This window comes from Canis lupus, chromosome 9 (genome assembly GCF_011100685.1).
Source record: "Canis lupus familiaris isolate Mischka breed German Shepherd chromosome 9, alternate assembly UU_Cfam_GSD_1.0, whole genome shotgun sequence".
NCBI classification, from domain to species: Eukaryota; Metazoa; Chordata; class Mammalia; order Carnivora; family Canidae; genus Canis; species Canis lupus.
In genome coordinates this window covers 42,593,905-42,621,890 of record NC_049230.1, presented here as the reverse complement: position 1 = coordinate 42,621,890, position 27,986 = coordinate 42,593,905, and the positions used below count along the sequence as shown (strand labels likewise).

At 51.7% G+C, this 27,986-nt stretch overlaps 2 protein-coding genes across 2 annotated transcripts; one reads left to right on the top strand and one right to left on the bottom strand.

Moving 5' to 3' along the window:
- Positions 1–33: 33 nt before the first annotated feature.
- On the top strand, positions 34–11,567 carry SLC46A1 (solute carrier family 46 member 1). The gene is made up of 5 exons (XM_038548232.1): positions 34–270; positions 824–1,676; positions 4,268–4,351; positions 6,013–6,169; positions 6,691–11,567. The coding sequence occupies exons 1-5, from the start codon at positions 43–45 to the stop codon at positions 6,746–6,748; spliced, it is 1,380 nt and encodes a 459-aa protein (XP_038404160.1). The 5' UTR covers positions 34–42; the 3' UTR covers positions 6,749–11,567.
- On the bottom strand, positions 3,715–27,975 carry SARM1 (sterile alpha and TIR motif containing 1). The gene is made up of 9 exons (XM_038548231.1): positions 27,226–27,975; positions 21,373–21,991; positions 20,028–20,240; positions 19,682–19,773; positions 19,356–19,591; positions 16,756–16,858; positions 16,490–16,679; positions 10,859–10,980; positions 3,715–10,776 (listed from the first exon to the last, which is right to left on the bottom strand). Exons 1-9 carry the CDS (start codon positions 27,693–27,695, stop codon positions 10,647–10,649), a joined length of 2,175 nt encoding a protein of 724 aa, XP_038404159.1. The 5' UTR covers positions 27,696–27,975; the 3' UTR covers positions 3,715–10,646.
- Positions 27,976–27,986: the final 11 nt, after the last annotated feature.

Sequence of the window (27,986 nt, the reverse complement as noted above, 5' to 3'; positions counted from 1 at the left end):
TCCCAGCCCTCCGTCCTCGCGCCGGCCCCGACGCGCACGCGCATGGAGGGGCGCCCGAGCCCCCCGGGCGAGGCCCGCGTCCGCCGCTCGGCTGCCGCGCTGTGCCGCGGCCCCGTGGAGCCCCTCGTCTTCCTGGCCAACTTCGCTTTGGTCCTGCAGGGCCCGCTCACCACGCAATACTTGTGGCACCGCTTCAGTGCCGAGCTCGGCTACAATGGCACCCGCGACAGGGGCAGCTGCAGCAACCACAGCGCCGACCCGGTCATGAAGGTAGCGGCGGGAGGAGCACGCAGCGGGCGGGCGGTGGGCCCGGGGCTGGAGGGCGGGGGGTGGGGGCGCCGGGGGGCGGGGCCTGCTGGTTTGGGGTAGTGGGCGGGGCAGAGCGAAGTTGGTTCCCGGACCGTCCAGTTCCCATAGTTGTTTTTTTTTTTAAGATTTTATTTATTTATTCCTGATAGACAGACAGAGGCAGAGACACAGGCAGAGGGAGAAGCAGGCTCCACGCAGGGAGCCCGACGCGGGACTCGATCCCGGGTCTCCAGGATCGCGCCCCAGGCCAAAGGCAGGCACCAAACCGCTGAGCTACCCAGGGATCCCCTAGGTTAAAGCAGGGCCGTGAGGGTTAATAGAAAGGAGTAAAGGTCAGGGAATGGGGCCGTGGTCCAGTCCCTGTACCCCAGGGTCAGGTTTTGAGAGTTTTACGAAGATTCTCTGAGGCTCCAAAGAGAGCCCCCATCCCTATTATTTCCTAGGATAGTGACGGTTTGCGGGGTGGGCAACCCATAGTGAGGAACAGCACCTGGTAAGATTCATGTCCCCACAGGAAGTGGAGACCCTTACCTCCCACTGGACCCTCTACATGAACCTGGGCGGCTTCCTGGTGGGGCTCTTCTCATCCACCCTGCTGGGTGCCTGGAGTGACTGCGTGGGCCGCCGCCCCCTCCTGGTGCTGGCCTCCCTGGGCCTGTTGCTACAGGCAGTGGTGTCCATCTTCGTCGTCCAGCTGCAGCTCCACGTCGGCTACTTCGTGCTGGGCCGCATCCTTTGTGCTCTCCTTGGGGACTTCAATGGCCTTCTGGCAGCAAGCTTTGCCTCTGTGGCAGATGTCAGCTCCAACCGCAGCCGCACCTTGCGAATGGCCCTGCTGGAAGCATGCATCGGGGTGGCAGGGATGCTGGCAAGCCTCCTGGGGGGCCACTGGCTCCGGGCCCAGGGTTATGCCAATCCCTTCTGGCTGGCCTTGGCCGTGTTGATAGTCATGACTTTCTATGCAGCATTATGCTTTGGTGAGACAGTGAAGGAGCCGACACCTGCCCGGCTCTTCACGCTCCGTCACCACCGATCCATTGTCTGGCTATACATGACTCCGGCCCCAGAGAAGTCCAGGAAGCATTTAGCCCTGTATTCACTGGCCATCTTCATGGTAATCACTGTGCACTTTGGGGCTCAGGACATCCTGACCCTCTATGAGCTGAGCAAACCCCTCTGCTGGGACTCCAGGCTGGTCGGCTATGGTTCAGCAGCTCAGCACCTCCCGTACCTCACCAGCCTAGTGGGCCTGCGGCTTTTGCAGCACTGCCTGGCTGATACCTGGGTGGCCGAGATTGGCCTGGCCTTCAACATTCTGGGGATGGTGGTCTTTGCATTCGCTACCATCACACCTCTCATGTTTACAGGTAAAATGTGCCGGCTCAGGGACAGTTTGCCCCAAAGGTGCTGGGTGAAAATTGGGGGTCAGGCACTCACTGCCACTAAACGTGGTTCCTGCCTGTGTCTAGAAACATTGTTAGGCTCCTTGCCTGCACTGGAGGATAGACAACTAAGAAACTTCATAAAAATATGCCATCTTTGTTAAATGGAAGAGATAGACCTTCAGTAGCCTCTGTAATTAATTCACATTGTCAACTATAAACATCATTAGTAAGATAGAGCAGCAGACAAAAGTATGGCTCATACGCTAATCACTTCACTCATTGGCCTCCCACAGCCAATATTTATGGTGTTCTTAAACAAAGTCCATGCCACTAATACCTTAATACTCACTTCTCTGATAAGAATCACAGGCCTGGGACACCTGGGTTGCTCAGCGGCTGAGCATCAGCCTTCAGCTCAGGGCATGATCCTAGGGTTCAGATTGAGTCCCACATCAGGCTCCCTGCATGGAGCCTGCTTTTCTCTCTGCCTGTGTCTCTGCCTTCTCTCTGTGTCTCTCATAATAAATAAAATCTTTAAAAAAAAAAAAAAAAGAATCACAGGCCCTACCACAAATATCCTTCCCTACCACAAATATCCGTGGTCAGCTGCTGCTGCTGCTGCTGCTTCTTCTTCTTCTTCTTCTTCTTCTTCTTCTTCTTCTTCTTCTTCTTCTTCTTTTTTTAAGATTTTAAAAAATTTATTCATGAGAAAAACAGAGAGGCAGAGACATAGGGAGAGGGAGAAGCAGGCTCCCCATGGGGAGCCTGATGTGGGATTCCAGCCCAGGACCCCAGGATCACACCCTGAACCGGAGACAGACACTCAACCACTGAGCCACCCAGGTGCCCCTTCCTCTTCTTCATCCCCTTCTCTCCCTCCCATCTCTTCTCCCTCCTCCCCTTCCTCCTCCCCCTCACTTCTCTTCCTCCCCCCCCTCCTTCCACATCTCCCTCTTCTCTTTCCTCCTGCCCCTCTTCCTTCCCATCCTCCTTTTGGTGGGAGAGGGGTGGCTAGGAATGAGGAAGTTAACTTTTTTTAAAGGGACAGATTAATTTTGATAGAGTCCTAAAATATGTTGTTTACAAAGTCAGTTCATCAGTAATTGCGGATTTCTTAACTTGGCTGCTTGCCTGGAGAGTGAGGCTGAAGGGGACCAAGTACCTTCCTCTCCTGCCCACAGCATCTCCCATGGCCTCGCCGCTGGGCTCAATGCCCTCAGGGGTGCAGAGATGATGAAGACACTGTCATTACTCTGAGGAGCCTCAGCAGAGTGGTTTTTGAGGGCCTGACACCTGAAGGGGCCCTGAGTGGCCTCATATACCCACTTGGGAGGATCTACCATCCTCTAGAAGGCAATAGTCACACAAGGGAGAGAAATTGTTACAAAAGAAACATTGTAAGCCTGTGAGTAACAAATGCAAAGGGAAAAGGAACTTGCATTAATTTTGTGCTTTCCTCAGACTTACCTCATGTACTCATTTCTTAGTGCCATTGTAACAAATTATCACAACCGGGATGCCTTAAAACAATGGAAATTTATTCTGTCACAGTCCTGGAGGCCAGAAGTCAAGGGGTCAGCAGGGCCACACTCCCTTTGGAGGCTCTGGGAGGGAATTTTCCTCACCTTTTCTGGTTTTGGGTGGCCGCCGGCATTCCATGACTTGTGGCTGCGTCACCTGAATCTCTGCCTCTGACATGGCCTTTCCTCTTCTATGTGCCTTCTCTGTTTTGTCTTTCACATCTCCCTCCATTTCCCTCTTCTAAGGATTCGTGTGATTGCTTTTAGGGCCTATCTGGTATTCAGGAAAATCACCTCATCACAGGATCCTTAACTTTTTTTTTAAGATTTTATTTATTTATTCATGAGAGACACAGAGGGAGAGAGAGAGGCAGAGGCACAGGCAGAGGGAGAAGCAGGCTCCATGCAGGGAGCCTGATGTGGGACTTGATCCCCGGTTTCCAGGATCACGCCCTGGGCTGAAGGTGGCGCTAAATGCTGAGTCACCTGGGCTGCCCATCTTTTTTTTTTTTTTTTTTTTTTCCCCCAAGATCCTTAACTTAATCACATCTTCAAAGATCCATTTTCCAAATAAGAACATTTACAAATTCCAGGGATTATGGCCTGATCTTAGGAGGGCCATTATTCAGTCTCCTATACCCCAGAACCATCCTGTGATGAAGGCTTTGTTATACTTTTACAGACAGCAGTCATGTCCAGGGCCACACAGTAAGCAACGGAGTCAGGTTTAGAACTCCGGGCTGACTCTAAAGCCCATGCTTGTTTTCTGTGCCAGGCCATCTACCTTCTCCGTGCAAGGTGGGTGGGTGATGCCTGCTGGGACTATGGGAGCTGTTCTGACAAGAACATAATTGGTGGGGAATAAGCATTCATCCATGAAAGAGGTAGCAGGTAGGTCAAGCCTTGAGAAAGGTGGACTCCTTCACCAATAAGGAAGTTCTTCCTGTGTCCGACCTAAGTCCCCCATGGGGTATATATGTATAAGAGCTCTGCGATGTAGGGTGCTCAGGCATCCCTCCCCCTGACTCCATTTTCTTGTTTCTTTCTCTGCAGGGTATGGGCTTCTGTTCCTGTCATTAGTCACTACACCCATCATCCGGGCCAAGCTCTCCAAGCTGGTGGGCAAGTCAGAGCAGGGTGAGTGCCAGGATCAGCCTCCATCTGGTTCTTCATACCCAGTGTTGCCTGACCTGGGCAGAGGGCAGCTGTGAGTTGGGAGGCAGTTTACCTTCCTCCCACCCTGGAGAAGTTAGTAGCCAAGACCAATGCACTTCTGTCAAATTGCCAAGGGCTGGCAGAGGACCGTAGTGCCTTGGATTTTCAGATCACAGGGTTGGAATTTGCAGTCAGCAGAGCACACTTGTTCTTTTGGGTAACCTGAGCACAGGGATTTACTCTCTCCGGACCTCAGCTTTTCCATCTGTAAGAAAGATGTGGTGATGGCAGTTTCGTGGCAGAGCACAGAGGAAGCAACAACCATTAGATATTTTCTTGTCCCAAAGTGACCAATGAAGAAGCAGGGACCCAGAAGGTTAAATCAGGTCACCCAAGGTCACTCAGTAAGTGGTGGAGCTAGGATGCAAACCCAGCTGTTTTTAAGAGCAGCAGGTCTGGGGATATGGTTTTGGGTTCTGGCTGTGTCACCCACTGGCTGTGTGATCTTGAGTAGGTCCCTTTCTGTCTCTGTACCTGTTTGTTCCTCTGTAACATGAATGGTTTGCTTTTTTTTTTTTTTTTTTTAAGATTTATGTATTTATTTATTCAGAAAGAGGCAGAGGGAGAAGCAGGCTCCACGCAGGAAGCAGACGTGGGACTCGATCCCTGGTCTCCAGGATCACACCGTGGGACTCGATCCCCGGTCTCCAGGATCACACCACCTGCAATGCAGGTGGCACTAAACCGCTGCGCCACCGGGGCTGCCCGAGTGGTTTGCTCTTGACAAGAGCTCTGTCTAGCTCTGACGCTCTGACAGAGTTCAAACTCAACTTCTTTTGGGGTGTTGCTCATTTTGCGAAATTTGAGTTCTATTGGCATATCTCTAAGGAGTAGCTTCTCGGACCTTTGGGTCTTTTATATCCTAGTCTGGAAATATCTAGCTCATCCACTTTTCCCCATCTGCCCTGGAAGGAGGATCTGGTGCTATATGTAACTAAGGGTTCGTTCCCTTGCCCCCCAGAACCCATGTACCTTCATTCATTCACTCAGTAAGCTTTTTGTCTAGCATTTTCACTGTACCCAGAGATGCCAAGGGGAACAGGAGAAAAGAGCAGCCCTTACTACCTCCAGGTGGCCAGGGCCTGCGATGGATGCTTTCCATGTGAATTTAATCTTGCTATCAATCTATGAAATAGGTATTATCCTTGTTTAATAGAAGGGGGATAGAAACCCAGAAGGATAAGCAACTTACTGAGTGATCACATAGATAAGTGTTTGAACTTATTATCTGGGATAATGAGTTAATGGGAATTAACCCTATAATTAATCCCAGAAAGGAGATGATTCCAAAAAGGGATAAACCAAAACCCATTATACTGGGCTTTTGGTAGAAGATATCACATATACTTTTAATACACAGATTTAATAACAGCCATTAGTTTTGTAGCCCCTCTGTGCCAACTGCTTTCCAAGCATGACGTCATTGAATCCTTATCACAACACACGATGTAGGATTTATCATTGAGGAAGGTGAGACTCCAAGTCCAAGTGACTTGCCCCAGGTAACACAGCTGCAAGCTAGGGGTTCTGGGATTGAGTCTAGGTCTTTCAGACCCCAAAGTGTGATGTTTATGTCTTTACAGGTGCTCTTTTTTCTTCGGTGGCCTGCATCAATAGCTTGGCCATGCTGATGGCTTCTGGCATCTTCAACTCACTCTACCCAGCCACCTTGAACTTCATGAAGGGGTTCCCCTTCCTCCTGGGAGCTGGCCTCCTCTTCATCCCGGCCATTCTGATTGGGTAATGCAGGGCTCTGACCCATGCTTATAATATCCTTTATCCCAAAGTTTTCTGCTTTCTTCTCCTCCCAAGTCATTCCTGGAACCATTCCCCCTGATTCTGCCCTTGAGGGACGGCTGCCTAATCATCTGGGAACCATTCCCCAAGGACAAGGCAGAGGGGCCGGGGGAAGGCTCTGGCTAACATTGTTTGCTGGCAAGGCTGTGTTCTCTCCCTTAGCTCCCCTCCTCTATTCCTGTTTTGCACATGGAAGTCTGGTGGCAGAAATATGCTAAAGGGAAGCCAGGGAGAGCTTCCCCTACTAGTTATGGCTAGGCCAGAGGCTAGCCTGACTTCCTCCCCCGTAGCCTTCAGAGTTTCTTTCCAGAGCCCTCTGTGTCTGGACATTGCCTTGTCTTCCGCCTCTCAGCTTTGGGAGGGAATACCTGTCCCAGCCCACCCAGTAAAGCCTGTGTCACATCTCTAAGAGTTGAGGATGTCTCCCCAGATCAAATCCAAACCCTTTTTCTGGTCTTTCACAGGGTGCTGGAAAAGGCTAATCCTCATCCCGAATTCCAGCAGTTTCCTCAGAGCCCCTGATCGGCCTGGCCTGGAGGACAGAGGGCAAAGGGAACAAAGTGAACACTAACCATCTGAAAGTATACATCTGGATCCCAACCCGCAGCAGCATGGGCACCTCCTTTCCAAGGGCAAGTGTCTACCTTGGACAAAGTGGTCAAACCAGACAGCTGTGCCAGCCTAAGACTCTAATCTAGAATTATAATGCAGACAGTCCTACTCCAGGAGACAGTGGGGGCGCCATTGTGAAACAGGGGTCCATTTACCCTTTATACCATCAGTCACGTAGAACCCTTCACGGGAGAGGAGAGGTCCTGTTGGAAGGGCACCTCAGGGACCAGTTGAAGCAGAAGGGTTGATAGCTTCAACCCAGACTGCCCAGCTCACAGGGTTGTTTCTGGTGTGCAGCCACCAGTCACTCCTCAGTGATGGATATGGTTCTGGGGGGAAGGCTATGGGAGGGGCTGGGTGCCCTCTGGAGAGAGGTGCTGCTGTCTCTGGCTGGGAAATCCATCCTCTGGGCTTAGCAGTGCCAATCACAATAAATTCATATAATCACACTGAAGTGAACCTTCTGGCCCCCGAGGCATTGGGCTATGGGGCCCCCTGCTTTCCTGTTCCCAGTCTGCCCACTATAGGTCAGATAGCAGTAAGCTTCTGGGCTGGGCAGCAGCCCCCAGAACTACCATGGGATGATGCTGGGCATCTGACTGCTCATTCTCTTCTGAGCTACTGGGCTAGGAGAGAGGGTGGTGCTGTGGGGTTGCCAGGCTGGCATCTGGCCAGCGGAGAGATTTAGGGCAGAGGCCATTCCTGAGGGTCAGTCAGAGATCCGTTCCCCGAAGGCACCTTACTGGTCTACCCAGCTACACTAGCCCAAGCAGGATCAGTCTGTTACTACTCAACTCTCTAGCACTCCAATTGCCACATATTTCGGCAGGGCTGTGTGCTGAGACCATCTTTTGTGCATCTTTAGGTCAATGGGAACCTGGAGATGGGCCTGACTGATTCAAGGGCCCTTCTCCAGGGTGTTGGGAAAGCCTGGCCCACCAGCTGAAAGGCAGAACTGGAATCAGAAAAACAAAAAAAAAACAAACAAACAAAAAAGAACTGGAATCAGTATTTAGGCACCTGCTTTGATGAGGGCTGTAAGCCCCCACAGAGACCCAAGTCAGGTGGCACTTGACTGCAAACATGAATTGGCCAACAGGGTTCGGCTCCTGGCTACCCTCCTCTCACCTGCCCTGAAAATCACACCAGTGAAATGGAGTGGTGCAGGGCAGACCAGGGTCAATGTCTCTGTCATTGGGAGACCAAAGCAAGGAGAGGGCCTTCCACTGTCTTGTCTCAGCATGAGGCAGTGAGGAGTCAGGGAAAGTTTCTGGGCTGGCCTCAGGCCTGGGCTATACTCTAGGCACTGCCTCTGGCTTGCTTGTGACCTTGAGCAAGCCCTTCTATGAAGGGCTAGATAAACAGCGCCCATGAATTGTCTGGTCACAGGTGGACAAGTTAGGAAACACTGGGTTAGATGATGTTCTGAGCCCCTTCTCACCTCATACATTTTAGAATGAGATGCCTCTCTTCCTGGGCAGGGGAGAAGGAATGAGTTGGAGCTGGACTTCTTGATCTCGGAGTATCCCTGAGCAGTCCTTGGTCCCGGGGGATGGGCGAGGTGAGGTAGGTAGGGACCTAGCTGACAGCCCTCACTAGAAGCAGCATCTACACCCCAGCCAAGTAGAAAACCCTGACCCAGCAGACCAATGTCTGAGCAGGCTTTGTGGGGAAAGGCTGTTTCTCAGCTCAGGTTCAGGACCAGCCCTGTGGGGCCAGGCCTGGGTGCAAGGTGATGGTTAAGGTGCCTGCCCTGGCTATAACCTGGGCAGTCTGTCATGGCACACTGGCCCGGCTGAGGTGAGGGCCATCACCCCATCACCTCGGCTGCTCTGGTGAGGTTGGAGGCTGGGCTCTGATTCCCCAGAGGCAGGAAGGGGCAGCAAGAGAAGGTGTATGAACAGAAGACATGGCCTGGCAACCTCCCAGAATGCTGCCTGGGGCGCCTCACGAGGGAGTGAGACTGATCAGGGACAAAGAGAAAGCTTCCCCTGGAGGGTACTCATCCCATTGTATTGTTACTTTCTCTGCTCTATGAGGGCAGTGTCTAGGCCACTTCAGTCACCACCACATCCAGGGCCTGGCACTGGTGGGCACTGTTGTGGCATGAAGGAAGCAGGGTCAAGAGTGGCGGGGGCCAGGATGGGCTAAAGTGTATCTTCGGCAGGATAGGGAGCAGAAAAGGAGTCCCAAGCCTGGAGTGAGACCTCTGATCCTCTGATGATGTGGCTCAAGAGCTACGAGTGACCTGGCTAGCACTTGTGGGGGGTGGCTCTGAAAGCCGAGCCAGCCTGAGGTGTGAGGAGGGGAGGTAAGGGAGGGTTCCAGCTGATCCTGTTAGCTGAAGCCCGGGTTTACTGGAAGGAGGAGACCTTCTTGCTCTCCCACCTAGTGGAGAAAGGGGCAGAGGGATGTTCTTGCTTTACTTCTGCATAGCTTTTGGGCCAGCCTATTTTGTGTGTGAAAACCTGTCCCCCACTGCCAGACCCTTGGGGCAGAGGAGAAGCGAGCTGTCAGTAGAGTGACAGCCCTGCCCAGGGCACAGCCTCCAGGAGGATTCTCAGGACAGGCAGTGGACTGAGCACCAGAAGGCCGGGTCTGGATCCTGGGGCTGACTCTACTGAAATGTCATGTCATTCAGTTCCTTCTCTGTAAAATGGAGAAAATATGGGTTGGGTTGCTCAGGTGATGGCAGAAACTATGGTGTGGGATGTCGGGGGAAATGGCAAAGATTTGTGAGGGATTTGTGTTTTAGAGCCTCGCTAGTTGAAGTGTCATTCCTTAACCATCTGCATCCACTCACCTGGGATTTTGTGAGAAATGCAGAAACCTAGGCCCTGCCCAGGTCTCCTGAATGCAGTTTTAGGAAAATTCCCAGGGGATTCCAATGAGCCCCCCACCCTTCTTCAGAGTACCGCCTCTTCCCGTGTTGCTACAGGCTGTCCAGCCGACTGCTGTGCCACGAGGCAGGGGCTGCCTCTCCTGGCCATCCCCTGAGCAGGTGGGTAGGGAGGGGTTGGCTGGGGGAGCCAGCTGAGCCTGGCCAGCAGGGACTGAGGCACAGCAACAAGGCATGGGTAGGGTAGCTAGCTGCCTGGCGAGACCCAAGCAGGCCCAGACCCAAGCAGGCAGCTCCCTTGCACCAGTGAGTGCAGCAAAGCTGACCACAGCTGCAGACCAGCCAGAGTGAGGGCTGGCTTAGCCCCACCCTGACCCCGGGTGTGGTAAGAGGACTGCACCTCGGGAAGGCTGGGAGGGGACTTGGGACCAGACCAGCTAAGGACAGTGAGTGGTTATAGGTCAAGGCCACGGGGTGGCAGGAAGTGGTGATCCCAGAAGCCAGGCACCATCTAGGTGGAGAGCCATCACTGAACCCCCACCTCCAGCTGGCTGCTAGGCCTCAGCCCTTTGCTTAGCCCAGGGGGGTGGGCATTGCCCTAACTCTTGTCAGAGGCTGCCTGCCTTCCCCCTAGCCAAGCTGGCTGCTGACAGGGCGGGCACGAGGTAGGTGGGTATAGTGTGTGTAGTCTCAACCTCCAGAGTCTCTCCCACACCTGAGATAGAGAACCTGGTGGCAGAGACTAGGGAGGTCTGGCCCTTACCACCCTCAATGCCTGCCTTCCCTTCCCTTTCCAGACACCGAGGAGGCTGGGTTTGAGGTGGGCCATGAGGGTGGGGGCAGAGTGACAGCCATTTTCTGAGAAGGGCCCAGGCTGTTGCAGTTGAGAGAGACCAGTTTGAGGAGCTGCTTCTTCGGGAAGGACGATGGAAATGGGGGTCACAACAGGCCTTGGGAACCAAGGACTGGTTAAGTTGGGCCCATGAGTACAGCACCCTCCAAACTGGTGTCAGAGCCTGCAGATGAGTCCCGGGAGGAGCGGCCCTGCAGGAAGCGGATGATCTTCTCAATTGTGGCCTCCTGGTACTCATGGGACCACCTGTGGGCACAGAGGCTGGTGGGTTAGGGGGCCAGCAGAGGATGCTGCTGGCTGAGGGCTGTGTACCCACCCCTCTCCTCACTTGATGCCGTTGAAGGTGAGCACAGCCTGCATGTCCTCAGGCAGGTCCTCGGGCTCTGGCCACTCGAAGCCATCGATGACCGGCACAATGTTCTTGCCGCAGCTCAAAGCAGTCACAATCTCCTGCAGAAAGAAAAGAGGAGAGGATGAGACATGGGTTCCGATCTAGGGACCCTGGGGCCAGGCAGACATTGGGAGGGGTGTTGGTGCTGAAGTCCACCTTGACTTCTCCTTACTCCTTGTGGTGTAATAACCAAATATTTGATCTTTGCCCCAGGTCCTTGGCATAGAGCTCCTGAAACAGGGAATTTCTGGATGACTGGAGGTTGGGGATGGGGGTGCCCAGGTAGCTTCCAGGTGGGGGCTGGTTGCCAGGAAGGCCAAGCCATGATGAAAAGGTTGGAACTTTTAAGTACCCCTCATACATTCACAGATGCACTCCTTCCAGGATGGGAGAGGGGCTGGAGAGGGAGTTCACTCACCAGTGGCCAATGACTAAATCATGCCTCCATAACGAAACCTCCATAAAATCTCCCAAGGAGGGGGTGGGTTGGTGAGCACATCTAGGTGTTGGGAGGGTGGCTGGAGAGGGCATGGGAGCTCTGTGCCTTCCTGCCTGTGCCCCCCACACCCCATACCTTGCCCTATGCATCTTTTACATTCAAATGTTTCTGAGTTACATGCTCGACAATAAACCAGTAATAGTTAAATGTGTTCTGAGTTCTGCATGTCATTCTAGCAAATTATTGAACTGGCGGGGGAGGGATCTGTATATCATGGGAGCTCCTGAACTGGTAGCCAAGTCAGAAGTTCGGGTAGCCTGGGAACCTAGGGCTTTCAACTGAAGTGAGGGCAGACATGTGGGATTGAGCCCTTAACCCTTTGGAGTCTGGGACACCTGGACGGCTCAGCGGTTGAGCATCTGCCTTTGGCTCAGGGCGTGATCCTGGGATCTGGGATTGAGCCCCGCATCGAGCTCCTCGCAGGGAGCCTACTTCTCTCCCTCTGCCTGTGTCTCGCTTCTTTCTGTCTTTCGTGAAAAAATGAAAAATCTTTAAAAAAAAACCACAAAACCCTCTGGAGTCTGATACTTGCTCTTCGTAAGTCAGTATCAGAACTGAACTGAAGATGTCTGAGGTTAAGCGTCGTACTGTTGGTTTCAGCTCAGGTCATGATCTCAAGGTTGTGAGATTGAGCCCCGTGTCAGGCTCCCTGCTCAGCGAGGAGTCTGCTTCTCCCTCTGCCCCTCCCTCTGCTCACACTCACACTCTCCCTCAAATAAATAAATCTAAAAGCATTTTTTAAAAAAGAACTGAATTGTGGGACACCCAGTTGGTGTTGGCAAATTGGAGAATTGGTTGTTGGTGTTGGGAAAAACACAATTTGGTATCAGAAGAAAAAACTCATCCTCTCCATCCAAACTGATCCATCACCAGCCCCACCAATTGTCCTTGTTTCTCAAATCTACCCACTTTTTTTTTTTTTATAAATTTTTATTTATTTATGATAGTCACAGAGAGAGAGAGAGAGGCAGAGACACAGGCAGAGGGAGAAGCAGGCTCCATGCCCCGGGAGCCTGACGTGGGATTCGATCCCGGGTCTCCAGGATCGCGCCCTGGGCCAAAGGCAGGCGCCAAACCGCTGCGCCACCCAGGGATCCCTCAAATCTACCCACTTTTTCTCTTCTTCCATCCTGCCACTGTGCTGCTCCAACCCTCCATCTTTGTTCCTACCAGGTCTCTCCTCCATTGTGCTCCCTCTAACTTGTTCTCCACATTGCCCCTTCACCTGGCTGTTCCATACAAAATGCAAATCTGATCATGTCACCCCCTACTTAAAACTCTTCAAGACTTTACATGGCTCTTAGAATAAAATTAAAACTCCTTATTGTGGTTTGAAGGCTCTGAGTGGTTGGCCACAACTCCTTCTCTACACTCCACCCCTGCACCGTTCTCCGGATCACAGACCTTTCAGGCCCTTAGATTTGCCATCCTCCTTCCCTACACAAGCCCTGTGCACATGCTCTTTTCCCTGCTTCCTCACCTAACTAATGCCTACTCATTTCTCTAATTGGAGCTTAAGCCATACTTTCCCAGGAAGTCTCTCCTCCCTTCTCTGACCAGGCATGATCTCCCTATTATAGGCTCTCATAAACTCTTCAGCACATGCTACAGTGGCAAACTTAAGCAATGAACAATTTACTTAATATCTGTCTTCACCAGACATAAGGGATCATGTCTGGTTTTTACCTATCTTGTATCTCAGCATCTTTCACAAAGCCTTGCCCATAGTCCTTGCCAAATACTTAATGCATGGCTGGATGGTTGGAATGAATGAATAGATGGATGGATGGGTGGATGAATAAATGAGAGAGAAAATATAGCATAGCAGTTAGGGGCTGCACTCTAGAATCATGAGATTGGGGTTCACATCAACTCTGACATAGGCTTTGTGGCCTGAGGCAAACAGGCCCTCACAGCTTCTGTTTTCTCTTCTGTTGGGGAGATACCTGCTACGTCCTGTGGCAAGTGGTTAGAGCAGTGCCCAGCATGTAGTGTGTGCTTAATAATAACTAATAGGTGTTATTATTTCCTCCTCTGTAAAGGGGGATAATAAACCTCGCTTACAAGGTTGTTCTGACGATATTACTTACTATTAATGGGTGCTCTGGTAAGTGCCTATTGAATGTTTTTTCCTTCAAAGAGGAAAAAAGCCTCAGGGATTGGACTTTCTTGAGTGCAGTTCACTTGTGGTTTCCCATATTGATTACCCACTAAATGTGGCTTCAGGGAAAGGAGTTTTAAAACCAGAGGCAATTAAGCACTAACACCATCCAAGGAAGGCTGATGGAACCTCTGGGACTGGTCCAAGGCAAAGGTTCTTGCCACCCCACCTGCCTCCTGCCTCGATGCAGTACACTGGGACAGGGATGGGTATCAAGCACCCTTGTGGAGCAGAGCCTTACTGGGGAAAGAACCTGTATAACTTCAATCTTGATTAGCTTTTAGGGAACCTCTCATTTTACGAATGAGAAGAAGGAACCCCAGAGAGGGGAAGGGGCTTGCCACCAGGTCACAAATGCCCAGCCCAGGAGGGGCCAGTTTTCTGAATCATGCCTTCAGATTCCAAGTCCAGGGCTCTTTCAACCACACCCTCTGCCTCTCTGCTGGGAACTGGTATGAATTCTGACCCTGCAGAAATTTATCTGAGAGCCTTTAGACATTTGTCTTACCCAGAATTACACAGAACCAAAGACAGCACACTGCTCATTGCACAGATTCAGAGTCTGGCCAAGAGAGGAAGAATGGCTTATTCAAGGTCATCCTGCAGGTTAAGAACAAACACTTGATTGCAGTCAAGTGTTCTGACCTGGTAAACCTGGTGGACACGTATGGTTTCCCCAGTTATCTCAGCTTCATCTGTTTGATTGATCATGGTTTAAGTATTCCATAAACTCTTCAAGAGCCTACTTCCTGCCATGCATGGTTGTAGCCATCAGGGATACGGAGTGAACACAGCAACGTCTGATCTCATATGGAGCTCAGATACCCCTCTGTTTATCCTGCCACCTGCTCTGAGCCACCAACCATGATCCTTCAGATGTCTCTTTGGCCCAACACCAACCAAGCCCAGTACTCAGCCCCTAAAAACATGGCTTCCAGGGCCTGATCCTCCTCCCCACTGTCAGGATGGATGCACTCTGGTGTCAGAACCTTCTCCCTACACCTGCTGTCCTGGCCTCACTGCCCTTGCGGGATCCCTTTTCCCAGGGCTTTAAACACAAGTGTTCTCCCAGCTTTTAGACACTCTGCAAACTGGTTCTATAGTTTTTTAGAAGGGGAGAGAGTGGGAAGGAGGGGCTGAGGAAGAGGGAGAGAATCTTTTTATTTTTAAAGATTTGTTTAAAAAAAAAGATTTGTTTATTTATTTATTCATGATAGACAGAGAGAGAGAGAGAGGCAGAGACACAGGCAGAGGGAGAAACAGGCTCCATGCCAGGAGCCCGATGCGGGACTTGATCCCGGGACTCCAGGATCGCGCCCCGGGCCAAAGGCAGGCACCAAACCGCTGAGCCACCCAGGGATCCCCAAGGGAGAGAATCTTAAGCAGGCTCCATATTCAGTGCAGAGCCCGACTTGGGGCTCCGTCTCACAACTCTGAGATCACGACCTGAGCCGAAATCAAGTCAGATGCTTACATGACTGAACCACCCAGGCACCCCTGGTTCCATAGTTCTTATCCAGCCAGTGGTATGCTGGCAAATGTTTAACAAATAACAATCAGGGGCGGGGCAGGGGGGAGAGACACAACCAAACAAATAAAACCCTAATTTGTAGTATTTATCAATTTCCTTTGTGTAAATACTCCCACCAGGGCTGATTTCAAGCTACCAACATGACATCATTAAACGTGGAGGTGGGAAGAGATGCAGACGATCATTTCTGGTGTTAGCTGAATCCTATCCTCCCACGTGCCCTCAAAGTCCCTCAGATCTGTGCCATGGAACGCGGTCAGGTGCTGGGAAAGAGCATGGGCTTTGGAATCAGAAAGATGGAGTTCACAGCCTAGCTTTTCCGATTTCTACGCCAGCGTGGCCATGGGAAAAAGTGTTCTACGTCTCTGAGCCTCAGTTTTTTCATCTAAAAGAAATTACTAATGATGCACCTTCCTCATCCCCACTTTGTTCTTTGCTCATGCAGTTGCCCTGCCTGGGATGCCTTCTCTTCCACTTACCTAAATTCTTAAGAATCTTCTCATGTTCTGCCTCCTTCATGAAGCCTTCCCTGGTTATTCCAGCCCTGAATATTCTCTCCCTTCTCCGTACTCCTATGGCAAGTAAGAGCTTTACCTACCTAGCTCAGCATTGACACCAATGCATATATGATCTAGCCTTTCTGGGCCTATTCTTGTCTCCTTAGCTCCTTCGGGACAAAGGCTCCATCTTAGATGACTGTTGTAGCCCTCAGCTCAACCCCTACTCACTAATAATTAATAAACTGTAGATGTGATATGGATCCATCCATCCATCCATCCATCTGTCCATTCTACGAGTATTTGGTAAGTTTCTACTGTGTGCCAGGCACTGAAGATCCAATGGCATTAATTAAACAGTGGTAAGCACTCATAATAATTCCAATAATAATTGCTGCCATTATAGAGCAATTACTACAGAACTAGGCATTCTGCTAAGGACTTGACAAATTTCAGCTCTTTTTAATTTTTGTAACAACATCCTAGGAGGTTAGGGACAATAGGCGTCCCACTTCACAGTAACAAACATGAAGCTCATCTTGATTGCATAACTTACCTAAGACCAGAGCCAGGATTCAAACTCACAGCTTTGCATCCTTTGAGATTCTACTGTGCCAGTCACTAGGCTCTCTTGCCCCTCTTCCCCCACAGAGGTTATTTGCCAAAACATTTTCCTCCTTCTTGAGCCCTCACAACAATCCCACAAGGTGAATAAGACAGGCAAGTTATCCCCGTTTTCTGAATGAGAATCGTGAGAGCCTTACTGACCCACTAAAGACCAGTTACAGTCCGAGCTGTGGCTCCTGCCTTGCAGCTGGGCCACAGAGGTTTCTGGGGAGTGCAGATGAGGAGGAATGGGACCACAGAGGTCAGCACCTACCTTGTGCACCCAGTCCTTGCAGTCATGGTCCTGCTTGCATTTGTCCAGTGCCCCAGCTGACAGTACCAGCACGAAGTTGCGGGCACCCATGACACTCTGGATGAGTTTGTCCTCGAACTTGCCTGCTTCCAGCTTCTCCACATCAATGAAGACACTGAAGCCGTGCAGCTGCAGGTGTACCTTTAGGAGGCTGAGAAGAGGTCCTGTGTCACTGCCCTGGCCTGGCCCCTAGCTCCCAGGCTGCCCGCCTGCCTGTCCCTTCTTACCTGGCCAGCTGGGAACCCGAGTTCCGGCGGTAGCTGATGAAGACATCTGGGATGTCCCCACTGGGCTTACAGCCAGTGCAGGGCAGCGGAGAGTGTAGCATTTCTGAAGCAGAAGGTGACAGTGTGGTAAGGGTCACCCCTCCTCATCACTCACCCTCAGGTACATCATTCTCTGCCCACTCAGCCTTCTTAGCCCAGTCCAGCCCAGGCAGGGTGGCTTGTTTGAAATAGGGTCATTGAGATAGAGAGCTGGGCCTACAGGAAGACTGCCTACTATTGGTGGGTCCCTTTCAGGAGGCAGGCATTGTGTTTTAGGGACATGTATCTGCACCTCCAGCCCTCTCTCCAGAGCTCCAAACCTGCATGGGGACACTATAAACCCAACATATCCCAAATCCTCCCTTGGCCACTTCCTTCCCAGTTCCTACCACAGTTGGAACCTGGATATTGTCCTAAACCCCTACCTTTCATTCATCCATTCATCCATTCAACAAATATTTACGAAGTATTTACCGTGTGCCAGGCACTATCCTTTGTGCTTGGGATATAGCAGTGAAAAGAACAGACAGACCTTCACGACACCTGACTCCATGCTCTGGATTCTTCCTACTAAACATTCTGAACTCCAGCCCTAGGACCCTCCCTATGTCCAGACCCCCGACTCAGCCTTCTCCGTGATCTCCCCAAATCCATACTTGACCAGTCCAATCTGTTTGCACAGCAACCAGAGGGGTCTTTCTAAAATCCAAGTCTCAGTGGATCCCTGTTTCCACTTTAAAAATGTACATGGCTCCCTCTACTTCCTATACAAGGGATTTGTAAGCTCTTTTTGCAGTAAGACCTCCCTGGTTTTCATTTATTTATTTATTTAGATTTTATTTATTTGAGAGAGAGAAAGAGAGTGAGCAGGATGGAGAGAGAATCTGAAGCAGACTCTGAGCTGAGCGCAAAGCCCAACACGGGGCTCAAACTCAGGCCTGCGAGATCACGACCTGTGGCAAAACCGAGAGTTAGACACTTAACCAATTGAGCCACCCAGGTGCCCCAGGACCTCCCTGATTTTAAAAAATGAAATACTGAGGTTTTATTGGGAGCTGCAATGTGAAAATAATAAAAGCTGATCTGCTTTGAACTTGTTGAATGAATGGATGAATGAAAAGACCATCCTCATATAATCTTCAGACTTAACACTCACAGATAGCATTTGTCTATTTATGAAGCAGGAAGACAGAGTTTCAAATCCCAGTTCTGTTATTTAATGGATTTGGGATATGTATTTGGGATCTCCCAAGGCATAACTTTGGGAAATGTATTTAAATTCTTAAAACTTAGTTTCATCATGCTTAAAATTAACACCCTTGATGGAAATATTCTTTATCTGGGATTATGATGGCAGTTACACACGTATGCATTTTTCAAAACTCTTCATATGAGACACTTTTAAGTTAAGTTATACCTCTTTTATTACTTAAACATTTTCAAAAAGTAGAGTATAGGGATCCCTGGGTGGCGCAGCGGTTTAGCGCCTGCCTTTGGCCCAGGGCGCGATCCTGGAGACCCGGGATCGAATCCCACATCGGGCTCCCGGTGCATGGAGCCTGCTTCTCCCTCTGCCTGTGTCTCTGCCTCTCTCTCTCTCTCTCTCTCTCTGTGACTATCATAAATAAATAAAAAAATTAAAAAAAAAAGTAGAGTATAAGTATAGAGGGGTGCCTGGGTGGCTCAGTTAAGTGTCCAACTCTTGATTTCCGCTCAGGTCATGATCTCAGAGTCATGAGACTGAGTGAGCCCTGAGTCAAACTCCAGGATGGATATGGAGGCTGCTTAAATTTCTCTCTCTCTCTCTCTGCTCCTCCCTTCTCGTTTGCTTTCACCTGTCTCAAAGTAAATAAATAATAAAATAATAAAATAAAATAAATTTAAAGTTGATTTAAAAAATTAACACCCACTGCATAGAATGGATATAAATATTAATGAGATAATGTTTAAAACTTAATTCATATAGTAATTGATGACAAACATTAGCTAAATAGTAAATTAGCAAATTAAAATAAGTTAGTAAATAAAAATGGTTGCTAGAGCCCTAGAATCCATTCCACCCTGGTGACCTCCCTAAAGCACTTCCAGAATCCATACTTTGTAAGCTGCTGGCTAATCGCACAAGCCCCCCACCCCTAGGTGTCTTCCCACCCCTATCCCCTCCTGGCTGCCTCACCTCCACATCTGCATATACTTACTGCTCCTTTTGTCTGGTTGCTCTTCCTGCTGCACGCCCCTCCCCAATACATCCTTCAAGACCTGGTTGGGCATCCTGTAAATGCCCAGACCTGGGTGACAGGGAAGCTGCGCTTCCTGTCAGCTGGCACTGGAATCCTGGGGGTGCCTCCTGCCGTGGTCAACTACGTGTTCATGTACCTGCCTCACTTCCACCCTCCTCCTCAGCTCAGACTGGGAACTTCTTGAGGGCAACATACTCATCTTTGCATCCTCAGAATCCAGTCTGGCACAGCGTCTGTGCTCAAACCGACCGCAGCGAGGCTCGGAAGTCCCCCCAGGGCTGGGGCTAGACTAGGGGTGGGGTCCCGGCTGGGCAGGCTGACCTCTGGCGGCCGAGAGGATGCGGGCGCGGTGCACGCCCAGGCGGATGCCGCAGTCCTCCAGCAGCTGCTGCTCGGACACGCGGTGCAGCAGGGAGCGGTCCAGGCCGCAGCTGACCAGGCCGTACGTATACTGGCGGAAGCGCGGGTCCAGGCTGCCCAGCCAGTCAGCCAGGTTGCTGCGGTCGCACGTGGCGTAGCTGGCGAAGGTCTTGAGCTCCGTGAGCTCCCTAAAGAATCTACCACGGGGGGAAAGAAGGACGCTGAGGTCCCGACCTGGGACTGACCAGGGGCAGAGGGCCAGGGCTGGCGGGCAGGAGGCTCCTTACCTTTTGCGGGTGATGCCTGATTTCATGCCCAGGTCGGTCTGGAGCTCCTCCTCCGTGAGCCGCAGAAGCAGGTCACCATCTACCTGCTGCTCCTGGGGGAGGGGTCGGATGTGAGGAAGGGCTCTCCCCTTCAGCCCTTGGAGCCCAAGCATAAGATGCAAGGGAAGGGAACTGGAGATGGCGACGGGACCCAGGTTAGAGCCGAGCGACCCAGAAAGCGGCTGAGGCCAGGCTCCCATCCCCCAAGCCACGCGCGGCGCCGCGGGCGTGGGGGCCGCAAGGGGGCGCTGTTGTCTTGCGCAGGGCGCCCCTAGCGGCCGCACGCCCCCGGGACGCGCAGCTTTACCCGGAAGCTCTCGCAGTAGTGGGAGAAGCCGATCTGCTGGAGCCACGTCTGGACCTCGGCCTCCTTCCAGCTGGCCACGCAGGGCAGGATGGGCCGCGGCACCTCCTCGCCCAGCAGGCGCAGCGCGCGCTTGGCCAGCGCCGACGTGGTGCCATTGGTGGAGTAGGAAACCAGGCGTTTCAGGCTCTGGATGGCTCCGATGTCGCTGAATACCTAGGGAGGGGCGGAGAGGGGGTGTCTGGGGCCACCAGCTCACAGCCATCCCCAAACGTGCCCAGTCCCTCCCCCCCGCCTCTTCTCAGCGCGGAAACTCCTATCATCAGCCTTGGCCCTGCCGTCACCCAGTAAGTCAGGTAGCTCTGCGAATTCCCCTCCTGAAACTAGCTCAACTCTGGACCTCATGCCTGCCTCTAACAGCTTCCATCTCCCTAGGATGAACTCTGAGCCTGGCCTGGCACAGTGCACCCCCTGCCCACCATTCTCAGCTCACCCCCCCTTTCTCCAGCCCACACTTGGCCGACACCCACCCACCAAGGCTCTCTTACCTCTGGGCCCAGTCATGGTGTTCCCAGACCTTTAGTTCACCAGCCTGCTTGTGGGAATCCTAGTGGAATCCAAGTTGATTAGCACCCCCTCCATGCAGCCTGGTTTGATTTACCCACAGCTTGGCTCATACCTCCAATTAGGCCTTGTACTCTAAATGCCACTGTTAGTTGATAATGCAATGTCCACTAAATGTTAAGCTGAAGTCTTTTTTTTTTTTTTTTAAGATTTTATTTGTTTATTCATGAGAGACACAGAGAGAGAAAGAGGCAGAGACACAGGCAGAGGGAGAAGCAGGCTCCATGCAGGGAGCCCGACATGGGTCTCGTCTCAATCCCTGGTCTCCAGGATCATGCCCTGGGCTGAAGGCGGCACTAAACCGCTGAGCCACCTGGGCTGCCCAGCTCTTCCCTTTTCTTCATCCAACCACCCACCAAATCCTAATTCTGTTTGTTCAACACCCCTGGGATCCATCTGCTTTTCTCTTCTTCGGCTGTCATGCTCCAGCCCACCTTCCCAACTGTCCCCCTGCCGTGGCCTCCTATCTGGCCCCCTTGCCTCCACCGTCACCCTTGCTAATTCCATCTCCCCATGGTAGCCACGGTAATCTTTGTAACACTCGTGTTCCCTGCTTAAAACCCTTGGTCTTGCCTTCAAGGTCAGTGACTGGTCTCTCATCCTTCTCCGTGCTTCACCTAACCCTTATGTGTACTTCAAGTCCCAGTTGAATGCCACTTCCTCTGGGAAGCCTTCCCAGACGCTGTCTAACCCCCCCCCCGTCCCCGCCTGACCGCACACCCACCTTGGTCTTGCCCTGCAAGCTCTTGATGGCAGCCTCAGCACAGAGATAGAAAGCCCCGATGCACTGCGCCTCCATGCGGGACGAGTCGAGTAGCGGCACGAGGCGCTGCAGGTCGTCGGGCCCGCGGCCCTGCCTGGTGTCACTGGCATCCACCAGGCAGCGAGCAAAGCGGCCGGGGTCCAGGGAGGCCACGAGCGGCTCCACAAGCGCCAGCGTGCCCGAGCGCTCCACCTCGCGCTCCACCTCCTTGTTGGTTGCCAGCACCGCCACCGCCAGGCAGGCGTGCAGCCGCAGCAGCTCGTCCTCTTTGGAGAAGGCGAGCGGGAAGAGCCACTCTGCGGCGCGCTTCTCCACCATGCGCCGCTGCGCCGCCTGGCCCCCGTGCAGCGCGCAGTTGCCCAGCGCCAGCGCGCAGTGGCGGAGCAGCGCGGGGTCCGTGCGGCGGCACCAGTACAGCACCGCGTCCAGGCCTCCGGCCGACACCAGCCGCTGGCACGTCTCCTCCGAGTGCTTGAACATGTGCTCCAAGATGCCTGCAACGCTCCGCGCCAGCTCCACCGGCTCGCGCTCTTTTGCCAAGTTCAGGATCACGCCCAACCCGATGCGTGCCACGCGGTCCCTGCAGAAAGAAAATGGGACAGGGACGATGCAGTGGCGGTGTCCTCGGGAAGTTGGCTCACACCCCCGCCCCGGTCATTTGACCTCTCTGGCCTCACTAGTGTCATATAGGACATGACGGAGAGCATTATCCTCCTTCTGGAAGGACCAGATTTCTCTGATTATAAGGATGCTCCAACCTGGCCACACCTGTTTCCTCCCTTATTGCTGCCTCCTCCCCACAGTGTGTGTTGTGGTTAAGAATCCTAACTCTGGAGAAGATCCCCTGGGTCCTGGTTTTTTTTCTAGAAAGCTGTAGGACCTTGAATGCCTTCCTTTATTTTTCTACCTCAGTTCTGCATCTCATAAATAAAAGGAATACCTATCCCCATAGGGTCATTATGAGAAAGAACGGGATAATCCATGTAAAGTGTTCCCCACAGTGCCTGGCAGATGGGGAAGACTCACTAAATGTTAACTTCTTTTCATCATTTGAAGTATCACTTTGAAGTACACCACCCTTAGCCTTGCCCTCAAACCTCTCTTCAGTCCATGCTGTGTGATTGGGGTGCGTTTACTCACTCAACAGATTTTTATTGAGGAACTACTGTGTGCCAGACACTGTGCTGGGGGCTGAAGCTGAACAGTGAGTACAGGTGCCTGAACGTATACACAGCTAATGTGGAGACAATAAGCATGTGAACAACGAGTGACCAGAACAAGAGTGATATGGCTATAATGCTAGCAAACCCAGGTGATGTAATGGACAGTGCCTGGGTGGAGGAGGTAACATCTGAGAGTTCAATATCAAGAGACTCCTGCCTACAAGTGTCTGGGAGGAGAGCATAAAAGGCAGAACAAACAGCAAGAACAAAAGCCCTGAGGGCTGGTGAGCTTGCCATGTTTGAGGAATGGACAGCCAGCCAGAGATATTTGCAATGTTTAAAACCAACGAAGAAAAATATAAAAATCAACAAGGATTCATATATAGAACACATACATATTCAAATCAACAAGAAAAAGGCAGCAAATTCAATAGGGAATGGCAAAGGATATAAATGGCAATTTACAAAAGAGGAAATTGAAAATGTTAAATAAAGAGATGCTCTAACTCATCAGTAATCGGAGAAGTGAGAATTAAATCAGCTATCACTTTACACCTATTGGATAGGCAAAAAGCAGAATCTGGGTAACATAGAAGGTTGGCAAGGTGGGACACCTGGGTGGCTCAGTGGCTGAACATCTGCCTTTGGCTCAGGGTGTGATCCCGGGTCCTGGGATTGAGTCTTGCATTGGACTGCAAGGATCCTGCTTCTCTCTCTGCCTATGTCTCTGCCTCTCTCTGTGTGCCTCTCATGAATAAATAAATAAAATCTTAAAAAGAAAAAAAGAAGAAGGTTGGCGAGGTGTGGGGCCATGAACACCCCGAAGCTCTGTGGGTGGTGGGTACATGCCTGGGGTAGTCAATTTGGAAAGGAGACTGGGACGTGTGGGTAAAGTTAAAGAGATATGGACCCTATGAGCCAGAAACTGGGGCTTTTGAGTTTGCATCCCAACAAAATTGTCACAGATCCACAAAAGGATGTGGAAAAGGCTGTTCATTGCAGGGTTGTTTGCGGTGGGGGAAGACGGTGGCAGTCTGCTGTCAAGCCTGGGAGAGTGGAGAGGTAACATGGGCAAGCACCCACTCTGGAGGACTATGGAACAGTTACAAGTGACTGAACAGATGATATCATAGCACATGCAGAATCTTTTTTTTTTTTTTTACATGAAGAATCTTAAACACGTAAATCTGAGTGGGTGAAAGTATGAACTGGAATGTACTATATAACACAGCACCATTTGTGTGAATTAAAAATACATACACACAAAATAAGAATAAAGATTTTACTAGGACACAGATATAGGAAATACACATTAATTATATTGAAAGGGTGCCTATGGCATTAATTTGGAAAGATGATGGGACATTAATGAAGAGGAGAAGGGGAGATTGTGGAGATTGTATTCTAGGCACAGATGTATGCAAAGGTTTGGAGATATCTGAGAGCTGGTTGCACTTGGGGACCTGTCCCCACCTTAGCCATGCTGAAATGAAGCTATTTCTAGGTGGAGGTGGAGAGGTGGAGAGTATGAGTTGAGGTGGAGGTTCAAGGGGAGAGTATGGAAAGGGTCCCAAGGGCCTTCTGAGCCCTCTCCAGGCAGTTGTACTTTATCTTGATGGCAAATGAGGAGCCATTGAGAGGCTTCAGGAAGGGGAGTGACCTGCTCTTGAAAGGGTTTTAGGAAACACTCTGACTGCTATAGGGGGGAAAGGTCCAAGGGAGGGACCCTGGATGCCAGCAGAGCAGGCAGGAGAATTGCCTCACTTCAGGCAGAGGTGAAAGTTTTCTGTCTTCCTGACCTCCACAAATGATGTCCTCCATAGCTAACATTACTCCCAAAGAGTTAAGAGACTCAGCCAGTCATGGAGTCCCTGCCCAGTGAGCATCACAGTGACCACAGTGCTTGTGATTTTGTGTCTACTGCAGGTCCCAGGTGACCCCATAACATGGCACAACTTTGCCTGAGCCGATCACTGAGCTTCCCCAAAGTCATTCCCAAAAGAACAGATGGGTTCTAATCACTCACTTGTTTCTTTTACCAACAAGAAAGCCAAAGCTCAGAGAGGTTACACGACATGCTCAGAGTTACACGGCTGGTAAGAGGCATAGCTGGAGTCTGAACCTGCACCTGTCTGTATTTATTTGTTTTGTTTTTAAGATTTTAAAAATTTTATTTATTCATGAGAGACACACAGAGAGAGGTAGAGACATAGGCAGAGGGAGAAGCAGGCTCCCTGCGAGGGAACCTGATGTGGGACTCAGTCCTACAACCCTGGGATCACAATCTGAGCCAAAGGCAGACACTTAACCAGCTGAGCCATCCAGGTGCCCCTGTTTTTGTTTTTTAAGAGGACTTACTCTAAGTCTCTTCACCCCCAGCCATCCCCTTTCCCTATGTACTTGGCACATTCACAGAAATTGAACTGTGTGCTTGTTTTGAGAACTATAAACTCAGCTCCCAGGTTCTGCAGCCTCAGAGGCTATGAATCTGGGTTCAAATCCCAGCTCCGAAGGAGAGGGGAAATTATACACACAAATATATATATATATATATATATATATATATATATATATATTACACATTTATGTGTAAAATCCTTGTATGCATAGAATTTCTCTGGAAGGACACACTGTGCAAGAAACTTGTTTTGCTGGTTTGCATCCGGGGAGGGGGTCTGGGTAGGAAAAAATAATTCTTAAGTGTGTATCTTTTTTTGTACCTTTGCACGTTTTGAATTTACATGCAATAGCTTTCCGGTGTTTGTTTGTTTTTAATATGTTTCCTCCACTTATTCACTGTGTATTTTTGGGAAAGCCATTTAATCTGAGTTAAACCATTTAACCTAATTATGGTCTCCTGATGGGGCTGGGCTGTAAATTTCAAAGGCTAGTAGTTACATGGGGCCCTCACTGGGTGTCACGAGACCAAGTTCAAGGGTCCTACCCTGTTGGACTTCTCTTGGCATTTGGGGGCGAGGGATGCTGTGACCTAGGCTCCTGGGCAGAGGGTGTAGTAGTAGCACCCTGGGAGGAAGGAAATGGGAAAAGGAGTGGGTGCACGGAGGAGGAACTTTCTTTAAGATGAGATTGGCTGATGAAGGAAGGGCAAGATTTCATAAACACGAATTCTCAATGTGTGACCTCCCTTCTCTCCCTTCCAGCCTTGGCCAGAGGGAGAGGAGATTTGCCTTCAGAAAAATTTTGATGGCCACGGGACTTGCTGGGCTCTGTCCTTGGTCCTGAAGTGCTGTCAGTGCCAGCACATTGTTTCATGAGGCCGGGGACAATTGTTACTGTGACTCTTTCCTCAGTAATTCTAAATCAGCTGAGTATTGTTATTTTCAACCTTGAAAAATATCAGTGCGGTTTGCAACCTGCAGCCCTCCTCTTCCGGGGGTGTTGGCTGCACCCCTTCTCCAAGCACTCTAACTGCCACGCCCTACATACCAGGCCTACAGAGTCCACCGCCACCCTGTGCCCACTGCTTCCAGTGAGGGCCCACTCTGTTTGCCAGCCCTGCAAATGTCTGATGATTGATGTTAGATGGGAGATTAATGACTTGCTGGGCAAGCAGAACCCTAACTTGCTCTCTGAATTTAAACGGCCTCATTCATGCATTTTTGACAGTTGTATCATTTCCACCACCCACAAGGCTATTTTTTAATACTTGAAAATGGCAAGAAAAGCATCCCTCACCCATGCCCATACTTGTGAGAGAAGCATGAATTGAAAGCGACCCTTCCCAAACCCTTCTAAACCTAAGGGGCCAGAGAATTCAGCACGAGACTTGTGAGAGTTTGGTCTGCTCTGGCATCAGAGATGAGAGAAAGTGAAGGCAAAGGGTCCTCATATTTCAGGGGAGATCTCAAAAGCAGGCAAGAGAGGGGCAGCCAGGCCCCAGTTGGACCCCACCCCCTTACTCCATCTTGGCACTATGTGGGGAAGGGACAGAGAACACATACTCTGGCTCCTGCCTAGCTCCTCACCTGATTCCTCTTCTCTCACCCATTCATCCCACTGAAAACCTTCCATTCCCCATTAGTGGCTGCAGAATGAGATCATGTCTGGCCTGTAACCTGGGCCAAAATGAAGGAGGAGGAAGCAGGAGGTGGACTGAGGGTGACACAAAGGGGCAAGTAACCCTCAGGTCAGCACTCATTTCAGTGATCATTGCCCCTCCTCCTGTCCCATTTCCTAAGCATTGTGTTCTCTTCCTTTCTCAGTGGCAGAGAAAAGGTAGCTTGGAAGGGCACCCAGGCCTGTGCGGAGGTGGTCTGTGGGTTTAGGGGCCATTGGCAGTAGGATCCCGGGTCCATCCTCATAACCAGGGACAAATTCCTGTCCTGCTACATTCTTCCTCCCCCTAATTACTTACCCCCACCAGCTCTGGGAGTGAATCCTGGCTGCACCACCAGTTCACTGTGCTGTGACTCTGGGCAAGTCATGAAACTTTCCCAAGCCTTGTTTTCCTCACTTGTAAAATGGACACGCTGATCCCCAACAGGGGTGTAGTATAGGGATTTGGGATTTGATGAGGTGAGGCGCGAAAGCGCACAGTGCGAGTCGCAGGAGAGACCCAGGCTGCCGACCGCCCCTGCTGCCCCCGCAGCACCCCCGCTCTCCCCTCAGCCCGTGAGCACCAGGACCTCACCGGTTCTCGGCCACCAGGATCTGCTCCAGCAGGCGGGCGGCCTGCACGCGCGTCTCCAGCTCCGGCGCCTGCAGCAGTCGCAGCAGCAGGTCCAGGCCGCCGTCCAGGCGGATGGCATCGCACAGACCCTGGGCTACCTCCCGGCCCACGGCCGGCAGCAGCCAGGCCTCCTCCACCAGCTGGAAGACCTCGGCCAGGCCGGCGCCCACGGCCCGCGCGCCCCCCGCCTGCTTCAGCGCGGACAGCGCCTGCTGCAGCTCCGGCATCGCGCGCTCCAGGGCGCCCTGCACCTCAGCGGCCGCGCCGGGCGACACCTCGCGGGGCCCCCGGCCGCCCGCGGCCCACCACGGGCCCGCGCCGCCGCCCCCGTCCGGCCCCGGCACCGCTAGCCGCTCAGCGCCCGGCCGCGGGCCCGACATGGTGAAGAAGCGGCACAGCTTGTAGGCGGAAAGGAGCAGCGTCAGGACCATGGGCGCGGGGCTGCGGGGGACATCCCGGGTCCGGGGGGCGGGACCCGGCGGGCGACCCGGGACTTGGGCAAAGGGGGGCAGGACAGAGGACCAGGGAAAAGATGGTGCAGGAGGCAGGGAGGGAGAGGAGGCGGCCCACCGGGCAGGGCGCCGGCCAGAAGTTGGGGGGAGGGGCGAGGGCAGGATCCCGGACGGAGCTTTTGGGTAAAGGGAAGCGGCCCGGAGGCAGGGGGTGGGCGGAGGAGCGAGGGGGCTGCGAGGGATGGACCCAGACGCCTGTGAGAAGAACAA